The sequence below is a fragment of the Chelonia mydas genome, chromosome 1 (assembly GCF_015237465.2).
Source record: "Chelonia mydas isolate rCheMyd1 chromosome 1, rCheMyd1.pri.v2, whole genome shotgun sequence".
In the NCBI taxonomy this organism is placed as follows: Eukaryota; Metazoa; Chordata; order Testudines; family Cheloniidae; genus Chelonia; species Chelonia mydas.
In genome coordinates this window covers 318182762-318208376 of record NC_057849.1, presented here as the reverse complement: position 1 = coordinate 318208376, position 25615 = coordinate 318182762, and the positions used below count along the sequence as shown (strand labels likewise).

Below are 25615 nucleotides of genomic sequence, written 5' to 3'. Positions count from 1 at the left end.
CGGTATCTCCACGAGAGTTTCCTGGAGATCTCTGAGGGAGATTCCCATGAATAAGGGAGTGATCAACAGCCTGTTCTGTCGCTCAAACTAGGCATGAGGTGGGAGACAAGCCTGCTTTCTGCAACTTTCCTGCCCCCAACAACTTGCTTCAGCCATTCCCAAAATCAGATCCACTTACCAGGGGCCTCCTCTCCGGTTTGCGCTTTGCCAATATCCGCCTGCTGTAACTGTTCTGGGCTCCTCCGGGGTAGAAAAGAGTTCCTGACTGAATGCATCTCTCGCCTCCGAGTCATCCTCTGCCTCTGGTTCCCCCATCCCCCTCTTCATCCAAGATTGCCTCCTCCTGGCTCGGTCCACTCTCGACTGGCAATGAAGCTAACCAAGTATCCAAAGGGGACTTTGCAGTGGAGGTGGGGTCACCACCGAGTATCGCGTCCAGCTCTTTGTAGAACTAGCAGCTTGTGGGCGCAGCACCGGAGCGGCGGTTTGCCTCCCGCGCCTTGTGGTAGGCGTTCCGCAGCTCCTTCACTTTGACTCTGCACTGCAATGTGTCTCGGTCATGGTCCTTTTTTGTCATGCATCTAGAAATCTGTCCATAGGTATCAAAATTCCAACAGCTGGAGCACAGCTGTGACTGCATTGCCTCCTCTCCCCAAATACTGATGAGGTCCAGCACTTGGCATTGCTCCAAGCAGGGGATCGCCTGATGCGTGGAACAGGCATGGCCACCTGGAAAGATGCACTGAGACCACTCCACGCATCACCAAGCAAACAGGAAGGGGACTTTCAAATTTGCAAAGGAATGTACGGGGTGGGGCAGACAGTTGGTCACCTGAGGGCAAGGCAGTAGAGTTCAAATCGATGGCCAGAGAGGTGAGAACAGGCATTGTGGGATACCTCCCAGAGGCCAGTCGCAGTGCTGTAATCACCACGGTGTCTACACTGGCACTGCAGCGCTGTAGCCACGGTGCAGAAAGCTGTACGCCTCCCGTTGGGGTGGGTTTTTTTAGAGCATTGCATCTGCGCAGTCTCTGTGCACTAAATGGCTTGGCAGTGTGTACACCTTGGGAGTTACAGCACTCAAAGCTGCTTTACTGCACACAAACTTGTCAGTGTAGACTGGGCCCCAAATTGAGATATATCACATCTACTCATTCCCCCTATCCACAAGGCTTCTTACCCTGTCAAAAAAGGATATTTGGTTGTTTGCTGAGTGCTACTTATCACCTCATTCTCTTCTAGGTGTTTGCAAATTGATTGCTTAATTATTTACTCCCTTATCTTTCCAGGTACCGAAGTTAAGATGACTAGTCTCTCATACCCTGGGTTGTCCTTATTCCCCTTTTTATAGATGGTACTATATTTTCCTTTTGCAGTCCTCAGGTACCTCCCATCCTCCACAAGTTCTCGGAGATCTCGTTAGCCAGTTCCTTAAGTATTCCAGGATGTATTTCATCAGGTCCTGATGACTTGAAGACATCTAACTTGTCTAAGTAATTCTTAACTTGTTCTTTTCCTATTTTAGACTCTGATCATACCCCATTGAAACTGATGTTCACTGTTAGTCATCTGATCGCTGTTAGGTTTTTTTGGTAAAAACTGAAACAAAAAGGGCATTTAACACTTCAGCCATTGCTGCATTTTCTGTTATTGTCTTTTCCTCCTTACTAAATAATCAGCCTACCTTGTCCGTGTTCTTCCTCTTGCTTCTCATGCATTTGTGTAATGCTTTCTTGTTACCCTTTATATCACAAGCTAGTGTAATCTCGTTTAAGTTTCGGGTCATTGAAGATCTGCTGGTTAAGCCAGAGTGGCCTTTTACATACTTCCTGTCTTTCCTATGAATTGATATAGTTTGCTCTTGTCCCCTTAATAATGTCTCTTTAAAAAACTGCCAACTTTCCTGAACCCTTTTTTTCCCCTTAGACTAGCTTCCCCTGGAATCTTATCTACCAGGTCTCTGAGTTTCCTAAAGTCTGCCTTCTTGAAGTCCATTGTCTTTATTCTGTTTTTCCATTTTACCATTCCTTAAAATCATGAGCTCTGTCATTTAATGATCAGTTTCATCCAAGCTGCCTTCCACCCTCAATTTCTCAACTACAGTAAAAGTTGTGTTATCCAGCACTTAATCAACCAGAAAGCTCTATTAACCCACATTTCTGATATTTCCCAATACAAATCTTCAGTCTAGTAACCTGGACTAGTGTACTGCCCAGGAGGTTATGCAATTGCACATTCTGCACTCCTCTTTTATGAAAAAGAGGCAGAAGACCAGTAAGCAAGCTGATATCAGGGATTTATTCAGAAAAGCAGCTTCCAGGATGCGTCATAAAGTTATTGCAGATTCAGCCCAATCTTCTACACCTACAACGGTAATTGATGTTGATAATGATGACCCTGAGGCACTGCAAGATCCTGAAGTGCCATCTGAATCATCAAAGAAAGATTAAATTGCTTTCAGTTTAGGTGTAAGAATCTGAAGTGCCTTGCAAAATCTGAGAGGGATGGGGTATGGCGCGTGCTTTCAGAAGTCTTTAAAAGAGCAACACTCTGCTGCGTAACCTACAGAACCCGAACCACCAAAAAAGAAAATCAGTCTTTTGCTGGTGACATCATACTCAGATAATGAAAATGACCATGTGTCAGTCCACACTGTTTTGGATTGTTATCGAGCAGAACCAGTCATCAGCATGGACGCATGTCCCCTGGAATGGTGGTTGAAGCATGAAGGGACACATGAACCTTTAGCGCATCTAGCACGTAAATATCTTACAATGCCGGCTACAATAGTGCCATGCAAACACCTGTTCTCACTTTCAGGTGACATTGTAAACAAGAAGTGGGCAGTATTATCTCCTGCAAATGTAACCAACCTTGTTTGTCTGAGCGATTGGCTGAACAAGAAGTAGGACTGAGTGGACTTGTAGGCTCTAAAGTTTTACATTGTTTTATTTTGGAATTCAAGTTTTTTTCCATAATTCTGTGTTTGTAAATTCAACTTTCATGATAAAGAGATTGCACTACAGTACTTGTATTAGGTGATTTGAAAAATACTATTTCTTTTGTTTTTTCACAGTGCAGGTTCTTGTAATAAAAAATAGATATAAAGCGAGCACTGTACACTTTGTATTCTGTTTTGTAATTGAAATTAATATATTTTAAAATGTAGAAAATATCCAATATATTTAAATAAAGAGTATTCTATTATTGTTTAATAGTGCGATTAAGCGCAATTAATTTTTTTAATCGCTTGACAGCCGTATCCAAAATTAAAGGCTACTTTTGAAATTTTTAATACCTTGTGCTCCACTAGCACAGATGGGAAATAATTTTGTTATTTGAAAAGAATTGAAACATATACAGTGGATGCCAGTTATTAACAATCATGGTATTGACAACTTCTGGTTACTAATATGCCACTTATTGAATTTTTTTTTTTTTTTTTTTTTTTGCAATGCAGCCCCACAACTTGTTGTGAAAAGCCCCTGCAACAGGGAATTTTCTGGGGCTGGAGCCAGGGAAGGAAGCAGCCTGTAGCCAATGCTCAGCATGTCCCATCACTTTGTTCCCTGGCTGCAGCACTGCAAACTTGCTGCTGCATTACAATCAGGAAAGGAAGGGTTGGGACGCGCGAAGCTTGGGTCCCTGGTGCCAGGGCAGAGTGCACCTCAGAAAGTGTAGGGAGAGTACCATGCAGCCCTGCAGGTACCCAGAACACCTGCTTCCTTTGTAAAGCTCCAGCTCTGGGCTGCAGTCTCCCACCCCACTGCTACTCTCCCTGCAGACTTCCCTCCCAACCTGCAGTACCAGGACTCTGAAAAGCCAGGGGGGCTGCAGCCCAGTTGCCAATGCTTTCCACAGGGAGCAGGAGTACTAAGGACCCACAAGGCTGCATGGGACCTCCCCCTGTACTCTCCAGGGCTTGATATACCTCAGCGATTCCTTCCCTGGCTGCACTGCCAAAGAAGGAAGTGCTGTGATGTGCCAAGCAGAGGCCACGGGCTAGTTTCCAGGGATGCAAGTAGGGAAAGCATATCATAGTGCTTCCTTCTTTGGCTGCAGCCCCACAAACCTCACTTATTGGTAACTGTTGAATAATGGCATCTAAAATATGAGCATCAGACTTCAGCAATTTGTAATTTGTGTTGAACTCCTTTTTTAAAGAAAAATTTGAAAATGCTTGTCTGATCTGGGATTTTTGGAGGGGAAGGTTTGAGCTTTCAAATCAAGCTATTCCATAAATTAAAGGTTCAGTCATGAGAAGCAAGAGGGTTTGTGTTGGTGTGCTTCCGTGTGCATTAACAGAGCTATGCCAGCAAAAGCATTTGGGAAAAGAGGCAAGACTACTCCCATTTTCACCACTTGCATCAGGGGCAGGAGGGGATATCGCTGCTTACATGACCATGAATCACAACCACCCTAGCATTACAAAAGCAGTGCAAGACTATGGCAGATGAGTTTAAGAAATTTCAGGAGTTTTCTTTCCTGAGCAAAAAAAAAACCTTTTACGTAGTAGCTACAACATATAAATACATAGTATTACCTTAGACCCCTGTAACTTGACTCTTGGTCATTGTCATTAGATTTTGTAATGTACTGGGTCAAACACAACCCTGGCATTGGTTGCACTTTTATAAAACCGTGGTCTCTCTTCCTTGCTTCTGAACAAAAGTCTTGAATGGACTTAGGTAACAGATCCCCTTCATTACTTCTCCGTAGAGATAAAAGGTTATTTTACCTCTCTGAGTAGCGCTCTGTAAATAACCCCAAAACAGTCTTAAGATCAGAAGAAGTTTAAATAAACACAGTTTATTAGGAAAAGTAAGAGAGATGCTCATCAAGAATAATATATATGGTATGAAAGCATGTCTTTGTATAGGTAAAACTAATCTTCACTGGTACATACTTAGAGGTAGTAAGAGAAATCGGACAATCAAATGCTTACATCTTTAGCTTGGTATGTCAGTCACTCATGGTCTGTCAAAGCTTGAGCATCGCTGACAAGGTGTAGGTTCTACCTGTCAGTTTGAATCCCACCCTTGTATTGAGCTTTTCTATTTTGTCAGTGAGATTCCTTTTCATATATTCATTTGTCTTTGAAGTAAAGATGTTTGCTGTATTATCATATTGCTTATAGTGTTCTTAGGCTTTATTCACTTAAAGTGCTGTAATGTCTACGCCCAGTCATTTATCTGCTCATAAACAAAATTTCTGCCCTTTTAATAAACATACTTATTTTGCTTTTCCTATCTGAATACTCAGTTATATGTTCCAATTTTATTCAAATCTCGTCTTCATGTTTGTGAAATAGTGAGCTTTTCAGACTTATGTGAGAATATTTGCAATGAACCTCTTCCAGAGAAGAGACAATTCTGTGACGACTCTGTCATTTGATAGCTTAGTCTACCAGGTTGCATATCTTGGATTTTCCCTGGAAAAAGGACACTTTCCTGGCTTCAATGCTGAGTTGCATTCCCAAGTGAATCCATTATAACATACATCTGATCTTTGTTTTAACAGGTAACCCTGCACAGCCCACTTCGCTCCACTATATGAACCCATACCAACTGAATGCTTATGGCATGGCACTGAAGGCAGTAGGTGAAATCATTCAAGATTATGATAGTGACAAAATGTTTCCTGCTCTAGGTTTTGGGGCTAAGCTGCCCCCAGATGGAAGAGTATCGCATGAATTTGCTTTGGTAAGAAAATGCGTAGGAATTCAATTTTTAATAACTTTTCTTGCATGTTTAGCAAAGTTATTTTGTGATTGTACGTATGCTTGAATTCCTTGCAGTACAGAAAATCTTTGAGAGTACAGTAGTAAATTCTGGCCTCTTTTTCTGAAGTATTTTTTTGTATTTTTATCACAACTGGCAATAAAACCGAAGAAAATGTTCTACCAGTTGGGTCATCCAGGTTTCAAAAGAAACTACTTTCATGTTCAAGGTAGCAGTTTCAGCAGTCTTCAGGACTAAGTTATAGACAGAAAGCCCAAATAGTCAGGAAGGTCCTTTAAACCCCAGAGGAGGAGGAAGAGGTAATCTTCCTAGGCCTCAGCTGCAGTAGCTTGACAAACAGTTACTGCTTCTTCTAGCCATCCAGTTGGAGGATATGATCACACCAAGGTCATCTTTCTTCATCTGTCCCACTTTTTGGGGACTAACTGTGTCCCAATTTGTACATGTATAAAAGGCAAAATCTTCAAACTGAAGGATCCTACAGATAATCGAATAGGGTGTAAAAGTGAAGTGAAGGGGTCAAATTTATGAATTTGCCAGGGTGCCAGTTACATTTTAAAGCTGAAATCTAACAAACAAGATTGGCCAATTTGGTAGATATTTTAGCTGATACTTGAGTGAAATGTAATATTGAGTCCAGAGAGCATTAGTTGACTAATCTTAACACTAGGTTCTTCTCATCTCTTACTTTGGACAGTACTTTTTCAAATCAGGACACTTAGGGATAGCTGGGAGTACGATTCCCATGTCACATAGACATACTCACACTAGTTTTCATTGAGCCAACATGTTAAGAATACTAGTGTAGCATGGACAGTGGTGATTGGTAGCATGGGCTAGCTGTGCTGAGTGCAAACCAGCCTGAATTCTGTGGGTATGCACTCAGCAAGGCTAGCCCTTGCCACTGCCTGTGCTATCTCAGCTACGCTATTATTTTTAGCATGCTAGCTCAAGGAGAGCTAGTGCGAGTATGTCTGTGCAAGCTGAGAATCCCAACCCCAGCTCTAAGTGTAGACATAACCTTAGTTATTCTTAACCAATCAACAAGTTTTATTAATTTGCCAAGAACCACCAAGGTATATAATCAACAGTTTAAAGAGGTTTGTAGATTAAGTTTGGGTACCAGATGTTCCAGGCATTCACTGAGCACAACATACAGTCTTGAAAGCTATTGACGTAGACCAGTGTTGGATTCAAGCAGTTATTCCATACAACATAAAATTGTTAAAATGTCTTATTACATTTACTTATAATCATCAGTTATTAATTTCTTCAGTATTTCTAATACATTTATTATACTTCAAAGTATTTCTCCAAGGAGTAAAGTTAAACTTTTTTAAGTCACTCTTGTAAGTGTGTTCCCTCCTACTTCTAGTTTGTTTTGAAAGGGACAAATTTAAAGCATCAAAAGCAATTACTTAAAAGTTTTTCTTGGAGGTTCCTCTTAGGTCACTTTCCTTGGACTTATCAAGGAGAAACAAGCATACAGCATTGTGATGGGTTCCCCCTGGGGTTCCACCTGGAACTGGGGTACCACTGAGCCCCCTGACCCACCAGCCTGGGCTCCCTCTCATGCTATACTCCTGTGACAAGCTGCAGAGCCCTCCAGCCTGCACTTTCACCAGCATACATACAGGTAGGGACACACCCAGCAGTAGTTGCATGCAAGCTCTCTGACCAGTCCCTGCATAGGAAGGCTACAGCTAAGGCAACTCCCAGCTCCTCAGACACGCACCCCCTCTGGAGTATAAACCCAAAATTCTTCGAGTGATTGCTCATGTCAGTTCCAAGTAGGTGTGTGCACCGCATGCACAGTCGGAAGGTTTTCCCCAAGTGGTACCCGTTGGCTCAGCTGTGGAGCCTCCTAAAATGGCGGCTTCATGGCAATGTATATAGGGCCCTGCCGACCCGCTGCTTCTTCAGTTCCTTCTTACCACCAGTGATGGCCATTGGAGTTTCTCTCTCTCTCTCGCCTCAGGCAAGCGATTCCCCAGCATTTCCTGTCTTTGTTTTGTAAGTAGTTTTATTAGCATAGTACTGTTAGTTTTAATGGTTAGTTAGTAGTTAAGGGGCTTTGTTGGGGGCTGCCCCCCGCAAGCTCTCCCCTTTGGGGACTGGGGCATACCTCGATCTCAAGGCTTCAAACCCTGTGCGTCCTGTCAGAAGCCTATGCCCAGGGGAGAGCCTCACGATTCCTGCTTGAAGTGCTTAGGCGAGGCCCATCAGACTGATAAGTGTAAGATCTGCAGGAGCTTCCACCCAAGAACAAAAAAGGAGAGGGATTTCAGACTTAAGCTTCTCCTTATGAAGTCGGCTCTTCGCCCCCAGCCGGCACAGCCTGTGTTGGCACCAAAACCCAGCACTTTGGTGTGGAGCAGACTGGCCTCAGTAAGAAAGGCCGCTGTGCTGGTAAAGGACCCGGCACCCAGAGACTCACGACACCGCCACTGTCCGGCATCAAAGACAAGTTCGACGGCCTCTTGGCACTGGTCACGCTCACTGGTGCTGCATAAGAAGCAAAGAAGAGCTGAGAGGGGGGCATTCGCCAACAGTCAGAGCAGTGGAGTGCCATGGTGCCCACGGAGTGCATCCCAAGCTGGGACACTCAACTCCTGCTCCAGCGAAACCGGCTCTGTTGACTCCGGCTGCACAGGTGGAACCATCGAGTCCAGTCCCATTGTACTCACTGGCACGGAAGAGCCAAATATGGGAGTTGGACCTGCCATGTACCCCGGACACATTTGAGGCTGCAAGAGACCTCAGAGAGATGACGGGCCAGCAGTCTCCGGCACCACACAAGGGGCCAGTTTTCTCCAAGGGCAAACCAGCCATGTTTCATCAACTGTCCCCCTCACCTGGACACCGCTCTCCTAGGCACCGCTCTCCAAAACCATCCCACATGGCACCCCTGTGGTCTTCAAGGTTGGACTCAACCTCTGAGCTGGAGTCATATATCTCCAGGCAGAGCCGGCACCATTCTCATTGTTCCAGTGAAGGAGGCACACCAGGTCCCTAAAATGCCCTGGGATCCCCTCAATGGAAAGCTTCTATGCAGTGGCCTTTCTGGACCCCCTTGGCATTCCATCAAGCCCAGGGGCCAAGCTCCAGGTCCCTGTCTGTAGCCTCGGAGAGGCAGGACTTCCCCATCTTCCTCGATGGTGAGGGAACCTCCAAAAGGATCAAAAAGTCCTGTGGCACCTTATAGACTAACAGTCGCATTGGAGCGTAAGCTTTCATGGGTGAATACCCACTTCGTCAGATACATCTGACGAAGTGGGTATTCACCCACGAAAGCTTATGCTCCAATACGTCTGTTAGTCTATAAGGTGTCACAGGACTCTTTGCCGCTTTTACAGATCCAGACTAACACGGCTACCCCTCTGATACTTGATCCAAAAGGATTGGAGCCCAGCACCCAACCTGGCACTGAGGCCAGCACCGAAGTCAGCACCGAGGCCGCACCATGCCTGCCACCACACAGGCAGCATCACTGAGGGAGGAACTTGTGCCCATGGGGGCTTCTTCATCTTCCTCCCAAGACAATGCAGTAGTGGGCTCATCTTCCTCTTTGCCAGCCATGGACAAGTAGGGCCCATCAAGAGCTGCTTAGAAGAGTAGCTCAAAACCTAGGTCTTCAGACAGAAGAGGTGTCAGAAGACATAGATCCTATGGTGGATATTCTGACGCCAGAAGGGCCTTGCCCTTGATCAAGACCATTCATAACACCACAAAAACCCTGTGGCAAACTCCTGCCTCCATTCCTCCCACAACAAAGTGGGTGGAAAGGAAATACTTTGTACCTTCCAAGGGGTACGAACACCTTTTTCACCCACCCTCAACCAGGTATGCTTGTCTTGGACGTGGCCAGCACCAAGGAAAGGCAAGGGCAGCAAGGTCCTACACCAAAATCCAAAGAGGCAAAGAAGTTGGACCTCTTAGGCTGTAAGGTCTATTCCACTGGAGAGCTCCAGCTTCGAATTACTAATCAGTAAGCAGTGCTCAGCCACTACAATTTTAATTCTTGGAACTCTGTCCAAGTTTAAGGAGCTCCTACCAACAAACTCTCAATCCGACTTGGGAGCTGCTCTCGAGGAGGATAAGGCGATTGCAAGGTCTTCCTTGCAGGCTGCATAGGATGCAGCGGACTCGGCCACCCACACAATGTCCACTGCCATTGTTATGCACCAAAGCTAATGGCTGCAGGTCTCAGGCCTCCCACCAGAGGTACAGCAGGCTATCCAGGACTTGCCTTTTGACAACCTAAAAGACTCTAGGGCAACCGTAAAGTCACTGGGTCTCCACATGCCAGCCCTGCAGAAGCAGCATTTTAAGCCTCAGCTCCTGCCTCACTTCTACCCCTCTCAGCAGAGACAGGACTATAGCAGAAAATGGGGTAGAAATAATAGGTGAAGGCCCCCACAGTCCTCCTTGAACCAGGGCCAGGGCTCGACAAGGCAGTCTCTGGCTTCCAAGAAAACTTTCTGAAGGTGCACCCTGGGGCAATGCACCAGTCCACATCCTGGATCCTTCCCCACCTTTTGTGAACCATCTATCCCATTTCTACCGTGCTTGGGCCCAAATAACCTGAGACCGGTGGATCCTGAGCACAGTAGAATTGGGATATTCTTTCCAATTCTGTTCCCTCCAATCTTCCCCCCAACTGTTGCCAAGAAGGCCAATGGTATTTTGGGATGTATAAGTAGGGGCATTGCCAGCAGATCGAGGGACGTGATCGTTCCCCTCTATTTGACATTGGTGAGGCCTCATCTGGAGTACTGTGTCCAGTTTTGGGCCCCACACTACAAGAAGGATGTGGAAAAATTGGAGAGAGTCCAGCGAAGGGCAACAAAAATGATTAGGGGACTGGAACACATGACTTATGAGGAGAGGAGGAGGGAACTGGGATTGTTTAGTCTACAGAAGAGAAGAATGAGGGGGGATTTGATAGCTGCTTTCAACTACGTGAAAGGGGGTTCCAAAGAGGATGGATCTAGACTATTCTCAGTGGTAGCGGATGACAGGACAAGGAGTAATGGTTTCAAGTTGCAGTGGGGGAGATTTAGGTTGGATATTAGGAAAAACTTTTTCACTAGGAGAGTGGTGAAACACTGAAATGCGTTACCTAGGGAGCTGGGGGAATCTCCTTCCTTAGAAGTTTTTAAGGTCAGGCTTGACAAAGCCCTGGCTGGGATGATTTAATTGGGGATTGGTCCTGCTTTGAGCAGGGGGTTGGACTAAATGACATCCTGAGGTCCCTTCCAAGCCTGATATTCTATGATTCTCCCCGTCCCTCTTCAGGGACCCTTCTCACAAGCAACTTCTAGTGCAGGAAGTGCAAATGCTCCTACATTTCGGGGCAGTAGAGGAGCCCCCTCTAGAGTTCAGGGACAAGGGTGTCCACTACCATTATTTCCTAATCCCTAAAGCTAAGGGTGGCTAAGGACTATTTTAGACCTGCGAAACCTCAACAGATTCATGAAGAAGTTGAAGCTTCCATCATTGCGTCTCTGGATCGGGGGACTGGTACCCCGCCCTTGACTTGGACATGTATTTTCACGTCTCCATAATTCCATCTCACAGAAGATTTCTTCAATTCGTGGTAAACCATCTCCACTATCAGTTCACGGTCCTCCCCTTCAGCATCTTGGTGGCCCCTCAGGTGTTCGCCAAGAGCATGGGGGTCATGGCGGCCTACCAACGGATGCAGCAGGTGCAGTTATTTCCCTACCAGGACGACTGGCTAATGAACAGCCAATCTCGAGCCCAAGTGGAGGACCATGTGAGCCTGGTGCACATGAAGTTCCTCAGGATTGGCCTCATTCTGAACATAGCAAAGTCAACTATAATCCCCATTCAGAGGACAGAGTTTATCGGAGCCCTGCTAGACTCCACCCAGCCCAGGGCTTTTCTTCCGGAAGCTCATTTCCTTGCCATGAGCGCCATCATAAAAGATGTCAGCAGATTCCCCACCATGACGGCACAGAGTTGCCTAAAATGACTCAGACATATGACTGCTTGCATTTATGTGGTACAGCATGCCAGACTCTGGCTTTGTCCCCTTCAGGATTGGCTGGCCCCAGTTTACAGGCTGAACCAAGAACACCTAGACAGACTGGTCACTCTTAGTCCCTCCGGTAGTGGCTCGACTCACAAACAGGATGTGCGGGAATACCCTTCTCCAAACCTCAGCCGACTCTGTCATTAGTCACAGATGTGTCGGCGATGGGATGGGGAGCACACTTAGGCGATCTCAGGATTCAGGTTCTATGGTCCCAGGCAGAACTTTTGCTGCATATCAATATAAAGGAGCTGCGCACAGTGCACCTTGCTTGCCAGACTTTTTTCAAACCCATCTTCAGGGCAGATGTGTATCAGTATTGAGAGACAGCATCACAGCGATGTTCTATATAAGCAGACAGGGTGGTGCTCGCTCCTCTCCCTTGTGTCAGGAAGCCCTTAAGCTGTGAGAATTTTGCATCGCCCACTCAATACAATTGGAGGCCTCGTACCTTCCATTTCGCAGAACGAACTGGCCAACCACCTCAGCAGGTCCTTTCCTGGCCACAAGTGGTCTCTTTGCCCGGATGGCACTATCAGCATTTTCCACAGGTGGGGCTCTCCTCAGATAGACCTGTTTGTGACATGACACAACAGGAAGTGTCAGCAGTTCTGTTCCTTCCTGAATTGCAGCCAGGGCTTGCTCATGGATGCCTTCCTCCTTTCCTGGAAAGGGCACTTGCTGTATGTATTTCCACCATTCCCAATCGTCCACTAAGTTCTCCTCAAGGTCTGACAAGACAAAGCATCATTAATCTTGATAGCAACAGCATGGCCATGTCAGCACTGGTTCACCACGCCACTGGACCAGTCCGGGAATACACCTATAACCCTGCCCCTTGTTTGGACTTGATCACCCAGGACCACGGCTGCGTCCAGCACCCCAACCTGGAGTCTCTCCACCTCACAGCATGGAAACTCCAAGCTAAACCTGTTGGAGCTTGCTTGCTCAGACTCTGTTAGGGAGATTCTCCTCGGCAGCAGAAAGCCTTCCACTCACAGCACTTACCTGGCTAAGGGGAAGAGATATTCAATTTGGTCACTTCAGAAGGGCACTCCTTATTGCAGGCCTCGATTCTCTTCATCCTGGACTATTTACTCCAGTTAAAACAGCAGGGGTTAGCAGTACCATCAATAAAGGTTCACCTGACTGTGATTTTGGCTCTCCACCCTGGCTCAGTTTGCCTCTCAGTGTTTGCTAACCGTATGGTTGGCCGTTTTCTCAAGGGTCTAGACAGACTATACCCTCAAGTAAGATGGCCGATTCCCTTATGGGATCTCAGTTTGGTGCTCTCTAGGCTGATGGGCCCTCCCTTCGAGCCCTTGGCGACTTTCTCTCTCCTTTACTTGGTGGCTATAACAGCAGCCAGAAGAGTGTCAGAGCTCAAGGCTCTGACGTCCAAGTCCCCTTATACAGTGTTTTATAAGGACAAGGTGCAGTTACAACCAAGCCACATGCTAATGACATGGAACACATGCTCCATTCCCTGGACGTTAGACACGTGCTAGCTTTTTACATTGAGCGGACAAAGCCGTTTAGAAGGTCAATGCAGCTCTTCGTTGCCATTGCCAAGAGGATGAAAGGTCTTCCTGTCTCATCACAAAGAATCTCCTCTTGGATCACGGCCTGTGCTATGACATGGCAAAGATACTGGCTCCATCGTTGACAGCGCACTCCACAAGAGCAAAAGCTTCCTTTGCAGCATTCCCGGCGCAAGTCCCCATTCAGAATATCTGCAGGGCGGCGATGTGGTCATCGGTTCACACTTTTACTTCGCACTACACCATCACTCAGCATCTACATTTGGTAGAGCAGTGCTTCAGTCTGCAACTCTGTGAACTCGGACCCCTCCTCCGGGGGACTGCTTGGGAGTCATCTACTTGGAGTTGACATGAGCAATCACTCGAAGAAGAAAAATGGTTACTGACCTTTCGTAACTGTTGTTCTTCGAGATGTGTTGCTCATGTCCATTCCAAGACCCACCCACCTCCCTGCTGTCGGAGTGTCCAGCAAGAAGGAACTGAAAAGGTGGCGGGTCGGCAGGGACCTATATAGACCGACATGAAAGCGCCACTCCAGGGGGCTCCACAGACGACCCGACGGGTACCGCGAAGGGAAAACCTTCTGACAACTGTGCATGCGGTGCGCACACACCTCCTTGGAATGGACATGAGCAACACATCTCGAAGAACAGTTACAAAAGGTAGGTAACTGTTTTTTATACCGTCTTGTGCTGCACAGGGAACTGTACCACGTAAGCTCATAAAATTCACCCCGTCACTCAATGTGGAGAGGAATATGCAACAGCCTTTGCCCATGGGTTATGATTCCCATACGCTTCAGTCCAACTCACTGGTTTAGATAAAGCAAAAACAAGTTTATTAACTACAAAAGATAGACATAAAGCGATTATAAGTAATAGCTTGGAATCCCCAGGTGTTTCTTTCACAAGCTAAAAATCCCTTTAGCCTGGGTCCAGCACTTCTGCCAGTCCAGTCTTTGTTCCTCAGGTGTTTCCAGGAGTCTTCTTGTGTCTTTTTGGGAGTGAAGAACACCAGATGATGTCACTCCCTGCCTTATGTAGCTTTTGCATATGGCGGGAACCCTTTGTTCCCAAAGTTTGGTTCTCAGACCAGTCTGTGGGAAAAATAGTGACATCCCAAAATGGAGTCTAGAGACGTGGTCTTATCACATGTCCTTGTAGAGTCATAGTAGCCATTACTTGGAGGCTGTCTGTAACATTCTCAGGAAGGGTCCCCAGCTGGAAGATAAGCTTCTCCTAAGCCCTATTGTTTTTCCTAATGGCTCATTGCCCTGAATAGGCTCTTCCCCACCCACTACCTAGACTTATATTAAAGACAGAGAAATCAACCTCAGAAGAAATAGAGAGATTTCAAAGTCCTGGTAACCATGGAGGAAGGGAGAAGCTGTCCAAGTGTCTGGTAGCACTTCTGGAGTTACAGTTCCTTTGATGGGTTCAGCAAAATCTGAGGTACCACTTGGTGACCTCCAGTTTTATACCTTCTTTTCAGGGATTATTGGAGGTTGTCCAGTAGAAATAAAAAAGGTGCCACTTGTCAACCAGCTTTCTGATTTCTAGTCCCCAGTTTTCCTGCTACTTCCATTGATATCCAGTAGATAGTTTTGGTATATAACACATTTCTTTCTTTGTCAGAGGTTTTTTACATTTTATTCATTTCAAAGATTGTATTTTGTTTTGAGCGCCCTATTAATTAGAATTCTCTTTTAAGAATCTTTTAATACTTTAAGACTATACACAAGTTAGGTGTTTATGCTTCCTTATGCCATATAATTCATAAAATTTCTACAATGCAGCAATAATTTAGAAAGAAAACAATCCTTTATAGTTCCACAGAATTTGGTGAACATGGTCATACGTTCTTTGATTATATCTAATATATTTCACATTCTTCAAAGCTTACAATAAAATAAGAAATATTCAAGGACCCAGACAAATTATCCACATATAGAAAGATGGTACATCTGATTGATAAGGCAGATACAGTACAGGTTTCAATTTGGAATGAAAACATGTACTTTGGACTTGTGGGGTATAAAGAAGTTTGGCCCATGTAACCTTCAGTTTCTTTGGTTCAGACAGGAAGTTATTTCTAGCTTGCATAAATGCTATAGTGTTCACACTCTGTGACTTGATTAGCTCTCAGAACATTATGGGTTTGTCTGCATAGGAAAACGTCCTCTTTTTCCATATCCTTGTTTAATCTTATGGGTGGACTTTTTTAGCCATGCAAAGAAGGCTCCATCCATATATAAATTTATAAAATGGTCTCTGTATTAATCCATTGCACAAGGGTAGTTAAATGATATTGTTTAAACATTCCAGATCAATTTCCTGAAAAATTCAGATTCAAACTTCACTTATCTCCGTTCCACAAGCAGGATGCAGTGTGGATTGCTGGTTTCCTATTATTTTTGGTTAGATTGAGATAGACATTACTTGGAGGTAAAAAAAGGTACATACTGTAACCTTCTTTGTGCCCTTGATAGGGGAATAAATTGGTAGATTTTCTGATTTAAGGCCAGAAGGAACTCTAGTTATTATTCTAATACACTCAGGGGCCTATTTGAAATCTGTACATCTCACAGGAGGCCGTGTTCCCCCTAGTTTGATCTAATGCCAAAGCCCCGTCCTATTGTCTCTCATGTCTCTCACATACAAAATGAGAAATGAGTACTGCGGAAAGGGATCTGGGGGTCATAGTGAATCACAAGCTAAATATGAGTCAAGAGTGTAACACTTTTGCAAAAAAAACCAAACATCATTCTTGGATGTATTAGCAGGAGTATTGTAAGCAAGACATGAGAAGTAATTATTCCGCTCTACTCTGTGCTGATTAGGCCTCAGCTGAACTATTGTGTCCAGTTCTGGGTGCCACATTTCAGGAAACATGTGGAAAAATTGAAGAAAGTCTAGAGAAGAGCAACAAATATTATTCAAGGTCTAGAAAACATGACCTATGAGGGAAGATTGAAAAAATTGGATTTGTTAATCTGGAGAACAGAAGACTAAGAGGGGACATAACAGTTTTCAAGTACATAAAAGGATGTTACAAGGAGGAGGGAGAAAAATTGTTCTTCTTAACCTCTGAGGTTAAAACAAGAAGCAATGATCTTAAATTGCAGCAAGGATGGTTTAGGTTGGACATTAGGAAAAACTTCCTAACTGTAGAGTGGTTAAGCACTGGAATAAATTGCCTAGAGAGGTTGTGGAATCTCCATCACTGGGGATTTTTAAGAGCAGGTTGGACAAACACCTGTCAGGGATGGTCTAGATAATACTTAGTCCTACATTGAGTGCTGGGGATTGGACTAGATGACCTCTTGAGGTTCCTTCCAGTTCTATGAGAAAAACTGTGCAAGAAGAGATCTTTGCACTGTTGAGTAAACAAACAGTGGTGCCAGAACTTTACTGAAGTAAAAGGTGGTGTTTCTGGTATTCCCTTTTTCCCAAATAGAATGCTATCCTGTGCACTCTGAAAATGAAACAAATATTTTGGGAAGATAACATTCCATATGATTGCGCTGGGAAGTATTATCACTACTCTTAACCAACAGAACTAGTTTGGGGCCTTAGATCTTCAAGATGCTTATGTCTACATTTCACTAAAAGAAGACACAGGATATATCTCCGTGTACTTTCAGTCACTAGCAGTATAAGGTGCACTGCCCTTTGAGTATGCAATGATTGCAAGAGTATTCACCAAATGCTTGGTGGTGGTAGTAGTTTAACATCATGATTGAGGCCTGCGGGTGTTATCTATAGCTGGACAACTGGCTCATAAAATCAAATAATTTCAGAAGTTAAGAGTTTTTTGTAACTACCAGCCTTGAGATTCAGTATGGAATCTTAAACTGGGATTTGACATATTTACATATTACGAAACAAATAAATAGGTTCCTCAAAATTGGCAGCCCATTGTGCATAGGCATTCAGTGTGATAAGTGTTATAGAGATGTAGTAAAAAAACCTGCCCCAAAAAGCTTAGTCTCAAGTACAAGAATTCCAAGCAGTCCTGTGTCTCCCAGCATAGTGAGATCACAGGTCCCATTTGTCCCCCTTATGCACTAGGTCCAATCATGCTCAGGATCAGCTTGCCCAGTAGAGAGCAGAATATTGAAGCCAATAAAAGACTACAGCATCCCTTATGCTTATATACTGTGTATACATTGGGGTCTGGCCATTATATTATTTTTCCTGAAATGTTTTAAATAAGAAATTAAGTAGTAATATATTCCAAAACATGATCCAATAAAAGATATTAGCTCACACACCTTGTCTCTCTCTAATATCCTGGGACCAACACAACTGCAACAACACTGCATACAGTATTAGTCTTTTGTTTCATACCTCAGATGAACACAAGATGTTCAGTTAAATATCATATGAGAACTTTCTCTGTATATTGTGATACTGCTTATTTTGATTTGTTAATATTTCAGTTATTAATCAATCTTATCCAATGTTATTTAACTGTTTAGAATGGAAACCCTCAAAATCCCTATTGCAATGGAATTGATGGTGTAATGGAGGCATACTATAGAAGTTTAAAATCTGTACAGCTTTATGGACCAACAAACTTTGCTCCAGTAATTAATCATGTAGCAAGGTAAGTATTCCAACAGTTGCTTTGGAGAAACCGAATATATTGACATCCTATTACCAGTTGTGACAGGGTCGGGCCAGATGGCTACAGGAGAGTAATAGAAGGCAGATATATTAGCCCCAGGCTAAGTAGGTCCCTTTTCCCTGGGTAAGGTAACAGGGAAGGTTCCAGAACAATCAGGAACCTTCTGGAGACAATTAAGACAGGCTGATTAGAACACCTGCAGCCAATCAAGAAGCTGCTAGAATCAATTAAGGCAGGCTAATCAGGGCACCTGGGTTTAAAAAGGAGCTCACTTCAGTTTGTGGTGCGCGTGTAAGGAGCTGGGAGCAAGAGGCGCTAGGAGCTGAGAGGAGCCTACTGTTGGAGGACTGAGGTGTACAAGCATTATCAGACACCAGGAGGAAGGTCCTATGGTGAGGAAAAAGAAGGTGTTGGGAGGAGGCCATGGGGAAGTAGCCCAGGGAGTTGTAGCTGTTGCACAGCTGTTCCAGGAGGCACTCTAGACAGCTGCATTCCACAGGGCCCTGGGCTGGAACCTGGAGTAGAGGGCGGGCCCAGGTTCCCCCCCAAACCTCCCAACTCCTGGTCAGACACAGGAGGAGTTGACCTGGACTGTGGGTTCACGAAAATGGCCAAACTAAGGGCTGCCATGAAGCTCCAAGGCGAGGAAATCCGCCAATAAGCGCAAGACCCACCAAGGTAGAGGAGGAACTTTGTCACACAATATAATTATTCCGCTGAAAAGACAAACAGAAATAGGACATTAATGTTGAGAAGTCAAGCATTCAATTGTCAGAAAACAGAATTAAGGTTGAAAGTTAAATCTTAATTTTCTGCCTTCATGTGCAATTCTTAACGTGGTCTTTCCATATATAATTGTTTCTCAAATAATTAAATTATTCAAAAAATAATTTCTTGTACAAAATTCTGTACAGTAAATATAGGGATCCTCGGTTTCCTTTCAGTTGCACTTGTTTCACTGAAGAGGGAATTTGGCCTCAGATGTGCCATACTGTACTATTGTGTAATAGACAGATCTTGGTCCCTCCCCCAGCCCATTTGTTCTACTCCAGCAGCACAGAGGGCCTGGAAAGCTGCCTTAGTTTGGCCCTTGAGGCGACTCTGGGTGCCCTAGAGGCCAGTTTAGTGGGATTCAGTTGAGAAGGGGTGTGACTGGAGAGTGTTGTGCTTTGGTAATACCTGGCCAGTGTAAGGACTCTTTGGTGGCCATTACAAGCTAGCATAATTTAGAACAGATCTCAGGCTGATCCAGGTTTATACTGAGGGCACGTTGTATGCAAAGGTGGCTTAAACACATTTTTGTTCATCTCCTCTCCTCCTTGGTAGCAAGATAATCTTGTGCAGCTGAGGATCTGGCATCTGACCTGATAAAATGACATTTTAGGAGATGAAATATTTTAATTTTATTAAATTTGTATTTTTCATTTGTCTTGTTTTGCTGTTTCAGCACCTTCACCTCTTTTGAGGAAAAACTAAGTATGTTACAATTAGTTGTCTGAAAAATGGAAAAATATTTCACAAAAAAATTTCATATTTTTGTAGTTGTTTGTTTTACAGGGTCCTAAGTGGAAGAATTTAAGTTTTCACCAAATATTTTTTTATTTTGACATTTTGAATTTTAAAATGTTTCTTTCCTCTCTTTCTCCCCCTCCCCCTTCCTCTTTTTTTCCCTCTTTGCCACAGAATATAATAATATGAATAACATTCAGGGGTTGGGTGGGTTGATTAGTTGAACTTTCCTACTTTTCCTTTTGCTTCTCTAATTTTTCCAAAGTTGAGTAGATTTTGAGAAGTTAGAGGGGGCAAAAGGAAAAATTAAATTAGAAAGAGAGAAATGGAAAAAAAAAACAATGGAAAATAATCTAGACAAGCACACTACCTCATTCGGTGGCAGAAAGGAAAAAAGGCACAGAAAGATGGGGGAAAACTAAATGTTGAAAATTTGATATTTTGAAAATTCCTGGTTCAGTGAAAATCCAGAAAACTCATTGTGAAAAGTTAGAAAAATGGAATAAATATTCAAAAGAGAAATGAGAAAGTGCTTGGAATCTTTCTGAACTATTGTCTCTTATCTGTAGGTTAGGAACAGTTTTTCCATTATGAAGGGATATATTTTACAACTTCCCATTTCACCAAACTAAGTTATGTAGTAGAGAAAACTTAGTCCCTTTCCTCCAAAACATAAGACAGATACGAGAAATATACCAGTTAAGAGTTCTACTGAGACTTAATACATGCTTTAATCCCCAGTGTGGCTGATAAGCACCTTACTCAAATGGACTATCAGATTTGTTTGTCTCTTTCTGCTGATTGGGGAAGGGATGTTGTAGTGTTGTAACATTGTCATCAGAAGTACTCCTGCGTTTCTGAAGAGATTTTCTGTGGAAAAAAACTAAAATGAAAAGTAAGGATGATGGCCAAAAAGTGCAGTCATTAGTGCAGGACAGGTTTGTGCTTCCTGTAGCCGGGGAAGGTCTCTGTTGCAGAGTTGTAACTAAGCATTTTAGCACCTGGGGTGAACAACCATATCTGCGCCCCCTAGAGGTGCCGTGGGGGCAGGGGGCATGCAGGGCCACATGCCCTGCCTCCCATTTGGCACAGAGGTTTTCAAACTGTGAGGCACGAGAGAGATGCACCCCACAGTTTTAAAACCATTACCTTCTACTAGAGGTCAGCAGATCGGAAGCTGGTGGGAGCTGCCCCGTCTGCTCAGGCCCCTAACTCTCTGTGCTGTGGGAGCCGGAGTGCTGGCTGGCTGCCAAGCAGCCTTCCCTGCCCTGTTCCCCGAGTCAGGCCACCTCTGCGAAGCCAGGCACTCCCCAGGCAGAGCGGTGGCACTGCTCCGAGCTCCTGACACCCTCTTGCGTCTGCCCCAAAGGAGCTTGGTGCCAGCCGGCAATGCCCCCTGGAACCAGCCACTGTGCATGAAGCCTGGTTGCCATAAGATTTTCCCTGGAGCACTCATTCCCCTGGGGCCCCTGCCTCACAGCAGCCCGGTCACAGCCCACTCGCTGCCCAGGGGCCTGCCATTGCAGCCTGGTCACTCTCGCCACACTCCCTACACACAGAGTAGAACTACCCATTGCGAGCCCAGAAGCCAAGGAGAGCAGTGACACAGCCTGAGCTCAGCCACGTGAGACTGGTGCCCAGCCCAGGGGCTGGGGGCAGGCAGCTGCTGACAGGGTGGATTCGCTCCTGCCAGCTCCAGAAACCAAGGCCATGAGGACAGAGCAACTCCTAGGGTTACCATATTTCAAATTCCCAAATAAAGCACATTAACTGGGGAACGGGGGATGGGGTCCTGGAGGGATATCTGTGTGCTGGGAGGGATATTTGGAGAAGGTATTTGTAGGGCACTGGAGGGGGTAACTGCAACAGGGATACCCACTGGAGATGGGTTGCCAATGCTGGGCGGGGGATGGGCTGGCTTAATGGAGGAGCCCTAGCTGCTGCTCCCATGGGGATACTGCATGCAGGGCTCCTGCTTCTCCTGCCCCTTCTCTTCCCCATCCCATCCCCTTTCCCTACTGTCCTCTGCCCCATCTCCCACCCCCTACTCCCACATACCCCTCTCCTTGCCCCATTTCCCTATCCCATTATCTTTCCTCTGCCCTATCCCATTCCCCTTCCTTCCTCACTTCCTCCCCCTCCTTCCCCATACTCCCACCCCCACCCTTGCCCTGCTTCTCCTCCTGCCTGCGGGCACTCACCTTTGTACAGAAAACAGGATTGTGGCCATATAGGGCATCCAGCGTAGGTAGAAAGGGAAGTCAACTGGCACTAGGACCCAGGAGGTGACGTACAGCTTCAGAGGCAGCAATAAACAGCTCTGGACCAGGACCAGACCCCTGTTTGGGCGGGGGTCAGGGGGGGCAGGGGTAAGCCCCCTCCAAAAAAAAAAAAACTACGCTCCTGGACTTCAGCCAACACTGCTGGGCCCAGTTCTGCGCTGCCCAAGTTCTGCACCCATGCCGGCACTGTGTCCTGAGCAGCTGCCCTTCTCGCCCCTCCCTAGTTATGGCCCTGTTCTGTTGGAAAGGACATCATACGACAGGTGTCTGGAACGTCCCCTCACCATTCCCCCAGAGGTTAAGGAATTGAGATGGGAACTCTAGACAGCCTAGAAGATCAACTGGCAGAGAAGATAAGCAGAGGACACTCAGCAGCAGCCACATATTCCTGATCCCTCTTCCTCTTACTGGTCCTGCCTAAGATCCTCAGTAGGACTATTTCTGTAAATGTTCATTCTCTTTTTCACCATGATACCACTCAGATTAACCTTGAAGTTCATGGTAGAATAGAGAGGAGAAGGTGTTTTTGCCTGCACCCAGAATCTCAAGTTCTGAATGACTCTTTGTGGAGGACAAATCATGCAGTTTTGGGGATCATGATCAGCTATAAAATAGACAGTAATATACAAGGTGTAGATAATTTGCCTCCAATCAGTAATATTAGGAGTTTAAAAGCTTTAGCACCAGTAATCTTACAGGATGAGTATCTTCATATCACAGTAGACTTCATCCTTCACCAATATTTATGTTCTTCTGTGAGTGCTTGCTCATGTCCATTCCAGTGCAGATGTGCGTGTGCTGTGTGCACCGCTGCCAGAAAGTTTTTCCCTCAGTGGTATCCATCAGATTGGCTCTGGTGCCCCCTGGAGTCGTGCCCTCATGGCGCAGTATATAGGGATTTGCTGACCTGCCACCCTTTCAGTTCCTTCTTTCCATCCATCGTGGTTGCTGGAACTTCTGCTCATTCTTGCTCTTGCAAGTACTCTCCCCGGTGGACTTCGTTTTTCCTGTAAATAGTTGAAAAATGAGTAGTTAATTGTTATCGTTAGTATTAGTTAGTAGTAATAAAGTAGGACCCCTCTGAACGGTGTTCTCCCCTATCCCTCGCACCAGGGCTTGCCTCGGTCTAAGGGCTTCAAGCCATGTGAGGCTTGCCACAAGCCTATGCCCATTAGTGACCCCCACTCAGCTTGCCTCAGGTGCTTTGGGGAATCTCATCTGTGTGACCGCTGCAGGATTTGTAAAGGGTTCAAACCCTGTAGCCAGAAGGAAAGAGACTAAAGGAGGGAGAGCCATAAGCGCACGGGACTGGCACTTCCATCTATACCAGAGGCATTCCAGGCAGCACAGGACCTGATGTCCCTGCTGGTACCGCCATCTGACACCAGGCATGAACCAGTGCTGGAGGCATGAGCAGCTAAGGCACTGAGACCCCAGGTGCCGTCAAAGGGTAAACCAGCAATTGATGCCGCAGCACCAGTCACCCCCTTTCGGCACCACTCGCTGATGCCATCTGGCACCGCTCCCCCATAGTCATTGGGGAGTAAATCCTGACCCTCAGATTCAAAGCCGAAATCCTACAGCTCCCACAGGAGCCGGCACCGGTCTGACCACCGGTACCCAATGGCCGATTTGGGCCAGGGGGGTTCCACCAGTGGCCTGGCTGGCACACACTGATGCCTGTAATGGCTATTTTGGACTCGTTTCACTTTTCATAAGACCCAAGGATCTCAGTCAGGGAGGTCATACTCTGTTGCATTGGAGGGTAGAGCCTCACCACCTCCTCCTGCGGTACAGGAACAGGGCCCAGGTACTGAGCCCAGTACCGTACCTCAGGGACCAGCACCATTGGATGTGCTAGGTGCTGATGGATAGAAGCAAGGCCGGTGCCAGTCCTAGCATCCTCTTCCTCAGACAAGGTGGTAGTGGGAACCTCCATTGCACCCACACAGGATGACCACAGGGTGCACCAAGATCTGCTAAGGAGGTTAGCCCAAAACCTGGGGATCCAGGTGGAGAAGATTGCAGAGACCTCCCATGCCCTAGTGGACATCTTGACTCCTTCAGTCCCCTCACGGGTAGCTTTGCCTCTGGATAGTGCCATTCTGGAGCCTGGTAAGGCACTGTGGCAGACTCCCGCCTTAGCTGCTCGGATCATGGCTTTGGCTGTGGCTATGAGAAGAAGCTTGTAGCTGCAGGCCTCGAGTCTCTCACATGAAGTGCGGCAAACTATCCAGGACCTTCCATTTGAGGGCACATCACTCTTTTCGGAGCAGACAGACTCCAAGCTCCACAGCTTGAAAGACGCCAGGGCCAGTTTCTGGGAAGTCTCTGGGACTGCACACACCGGACCCATTGAGAGAGAATTTTATGCCCCAGTCTCTGCCTCATTTCTACCAGCCTCAGTCGAGGCAGGATTATAATAGGAGGCAGGGCAGGAGCTACAAGAGGAGGCCTCCTTCCAAACCCTTGTTGGTTCACCGACCAGGGCCTGCCAGACAATTCTAAACAGGCCTTCTGAGGATGCGCCCAAGGATGCCATACCAGGACAGTGTCTGGATCCAACCTCCCCAATTTATGTTGACCAGCTATCCCATTTCCATTGGGAATGGGCCCATATCACCTCAGATCACAGGGTGATACGCATTATACGACTGGGATCCACTCTGCAGTTCAGTTTTTCCCGTCCTTCCCACCCTCTGTTCAGGGAGCCTTCTCTGATTCAAGAAGTGCGCAAAAGCTCCTGCAAATGGGAGCGGTAGAGGAGGTTCCTCCAGAGCTAAAGGGCACGGAGTTTTACTCCCGATATTTTCTAATCATGAAGGCCAATGGCAGACTCAGACCCATACTGGACCTGCAAAACCTCAACAAATTCATGAAGAAGCTAAAGTTCCATAGGGTCTCCCTGACTTCCATTATCCCCTCTCTGGATCCAGGAGACTGGTATGCCGCACTCAACTTAAAGGTTGAGTATTTCATATTTCAGTCTTCCAAGGCCATAGAAGATTGCTTCGTTTCATTGTGGGTCAAGTACACTACCAATTCACAGTACTTCCATTCGGCCTGTCAGCAGCCACTCGGGTTATCAGGAAGTCCATGGCAGTGCTCGTGGCCTTCCTAAGAAAACAAAGAGTGCAGGTGTACCCTGACCTCAACGACTGGTTGATCAGAGATCGGACCAGGGCTCAGGTGAAGGCAGACATACGACTGATACTGTCAACCTTCCAGAAGTTTGGGCTGTTGTTAAACATGCAGAAATGGATTCTTTCTCACATCCAGAGGATAGAATTCATAGGGGCAGTCCTTGACTCAGTCCAAGTCAGAGCCTTTCTACGGGATGCCAGGCCTTAAGCTCAATCGTAGAGGGCCTCAGAAAACAATCCATCACTATGGTGAGAAACTGCCTGAAGCTCTTGGGGCATATGGTGTCATGCATGTACATGGTGAAGCACACGAGGTTGCGACTCAAACCTCTTCAGGCCTGGCTAGTATCAGGGTACCGACTAGGTGAGGATTGCTTGGACAGGGTGGTCACAATTCCCCCCTCCGTGATTGCCTCCCTCTTACGGTGGTTGGATCCGCGGGTAGTATGCACAGGCGTTCCATTCACGAAACCTCAGCTGTCGATGTCTCTAGTGACCAATGTTTCCACACTGGGTTGGAGAGCTTACCTGTGGATCCTCAGGACGCAAGGCCTCTGGTCCCAGGAGGAGCTCTTGCTACACATCAGTGTGACAGAACTCAGAGCAATGTGCCTTGCCTGCCAAACGTTCCAGCCCCACCTGGAAAGCAAGTGCATGTCGGTGCTTACAGACAACATGACAGCGATGTTCTGTATAATCAGACAGGGTGGAG

At 46.0% G+C, this 25615-nt stretch overlaps 1 protein-coding gene across 14 annotated transcripts in view; it reads left to right on the top strand.

The window, feature by feature from the left end:
• CPNE8 (copine 8) overlaps positions 1-25615 on the top strand; it is a 285586-nt gene that overhangs the window by 202167 nt on the left and 57804 nt on the right. For 11 of the 14 annotated variants that reach the window (XR_005223777.2, XR_005223774.2, XR_005223775.2 and 8 more), the window contains 2 exons: positions 5521-5702; positions 17821-17948. Coding sequence is in view for 9 of the 14 variants with exons in the window: in XM_007056421.4 (XP_007056483.1) it covers positions 5521-5702; positions 17821-17948 (310 nt within the window). In the remaining 5 variants the exon portion in view is untranslated. The remainder of the gene's footprint in view (positions 1-5520; positions 5703-17820; positions 17949-25615) is intronic. The other 3 variants (XR_005223778.2, XR_005223779.2, XM_043551226.1) reach the window with 1 other exon arrangement.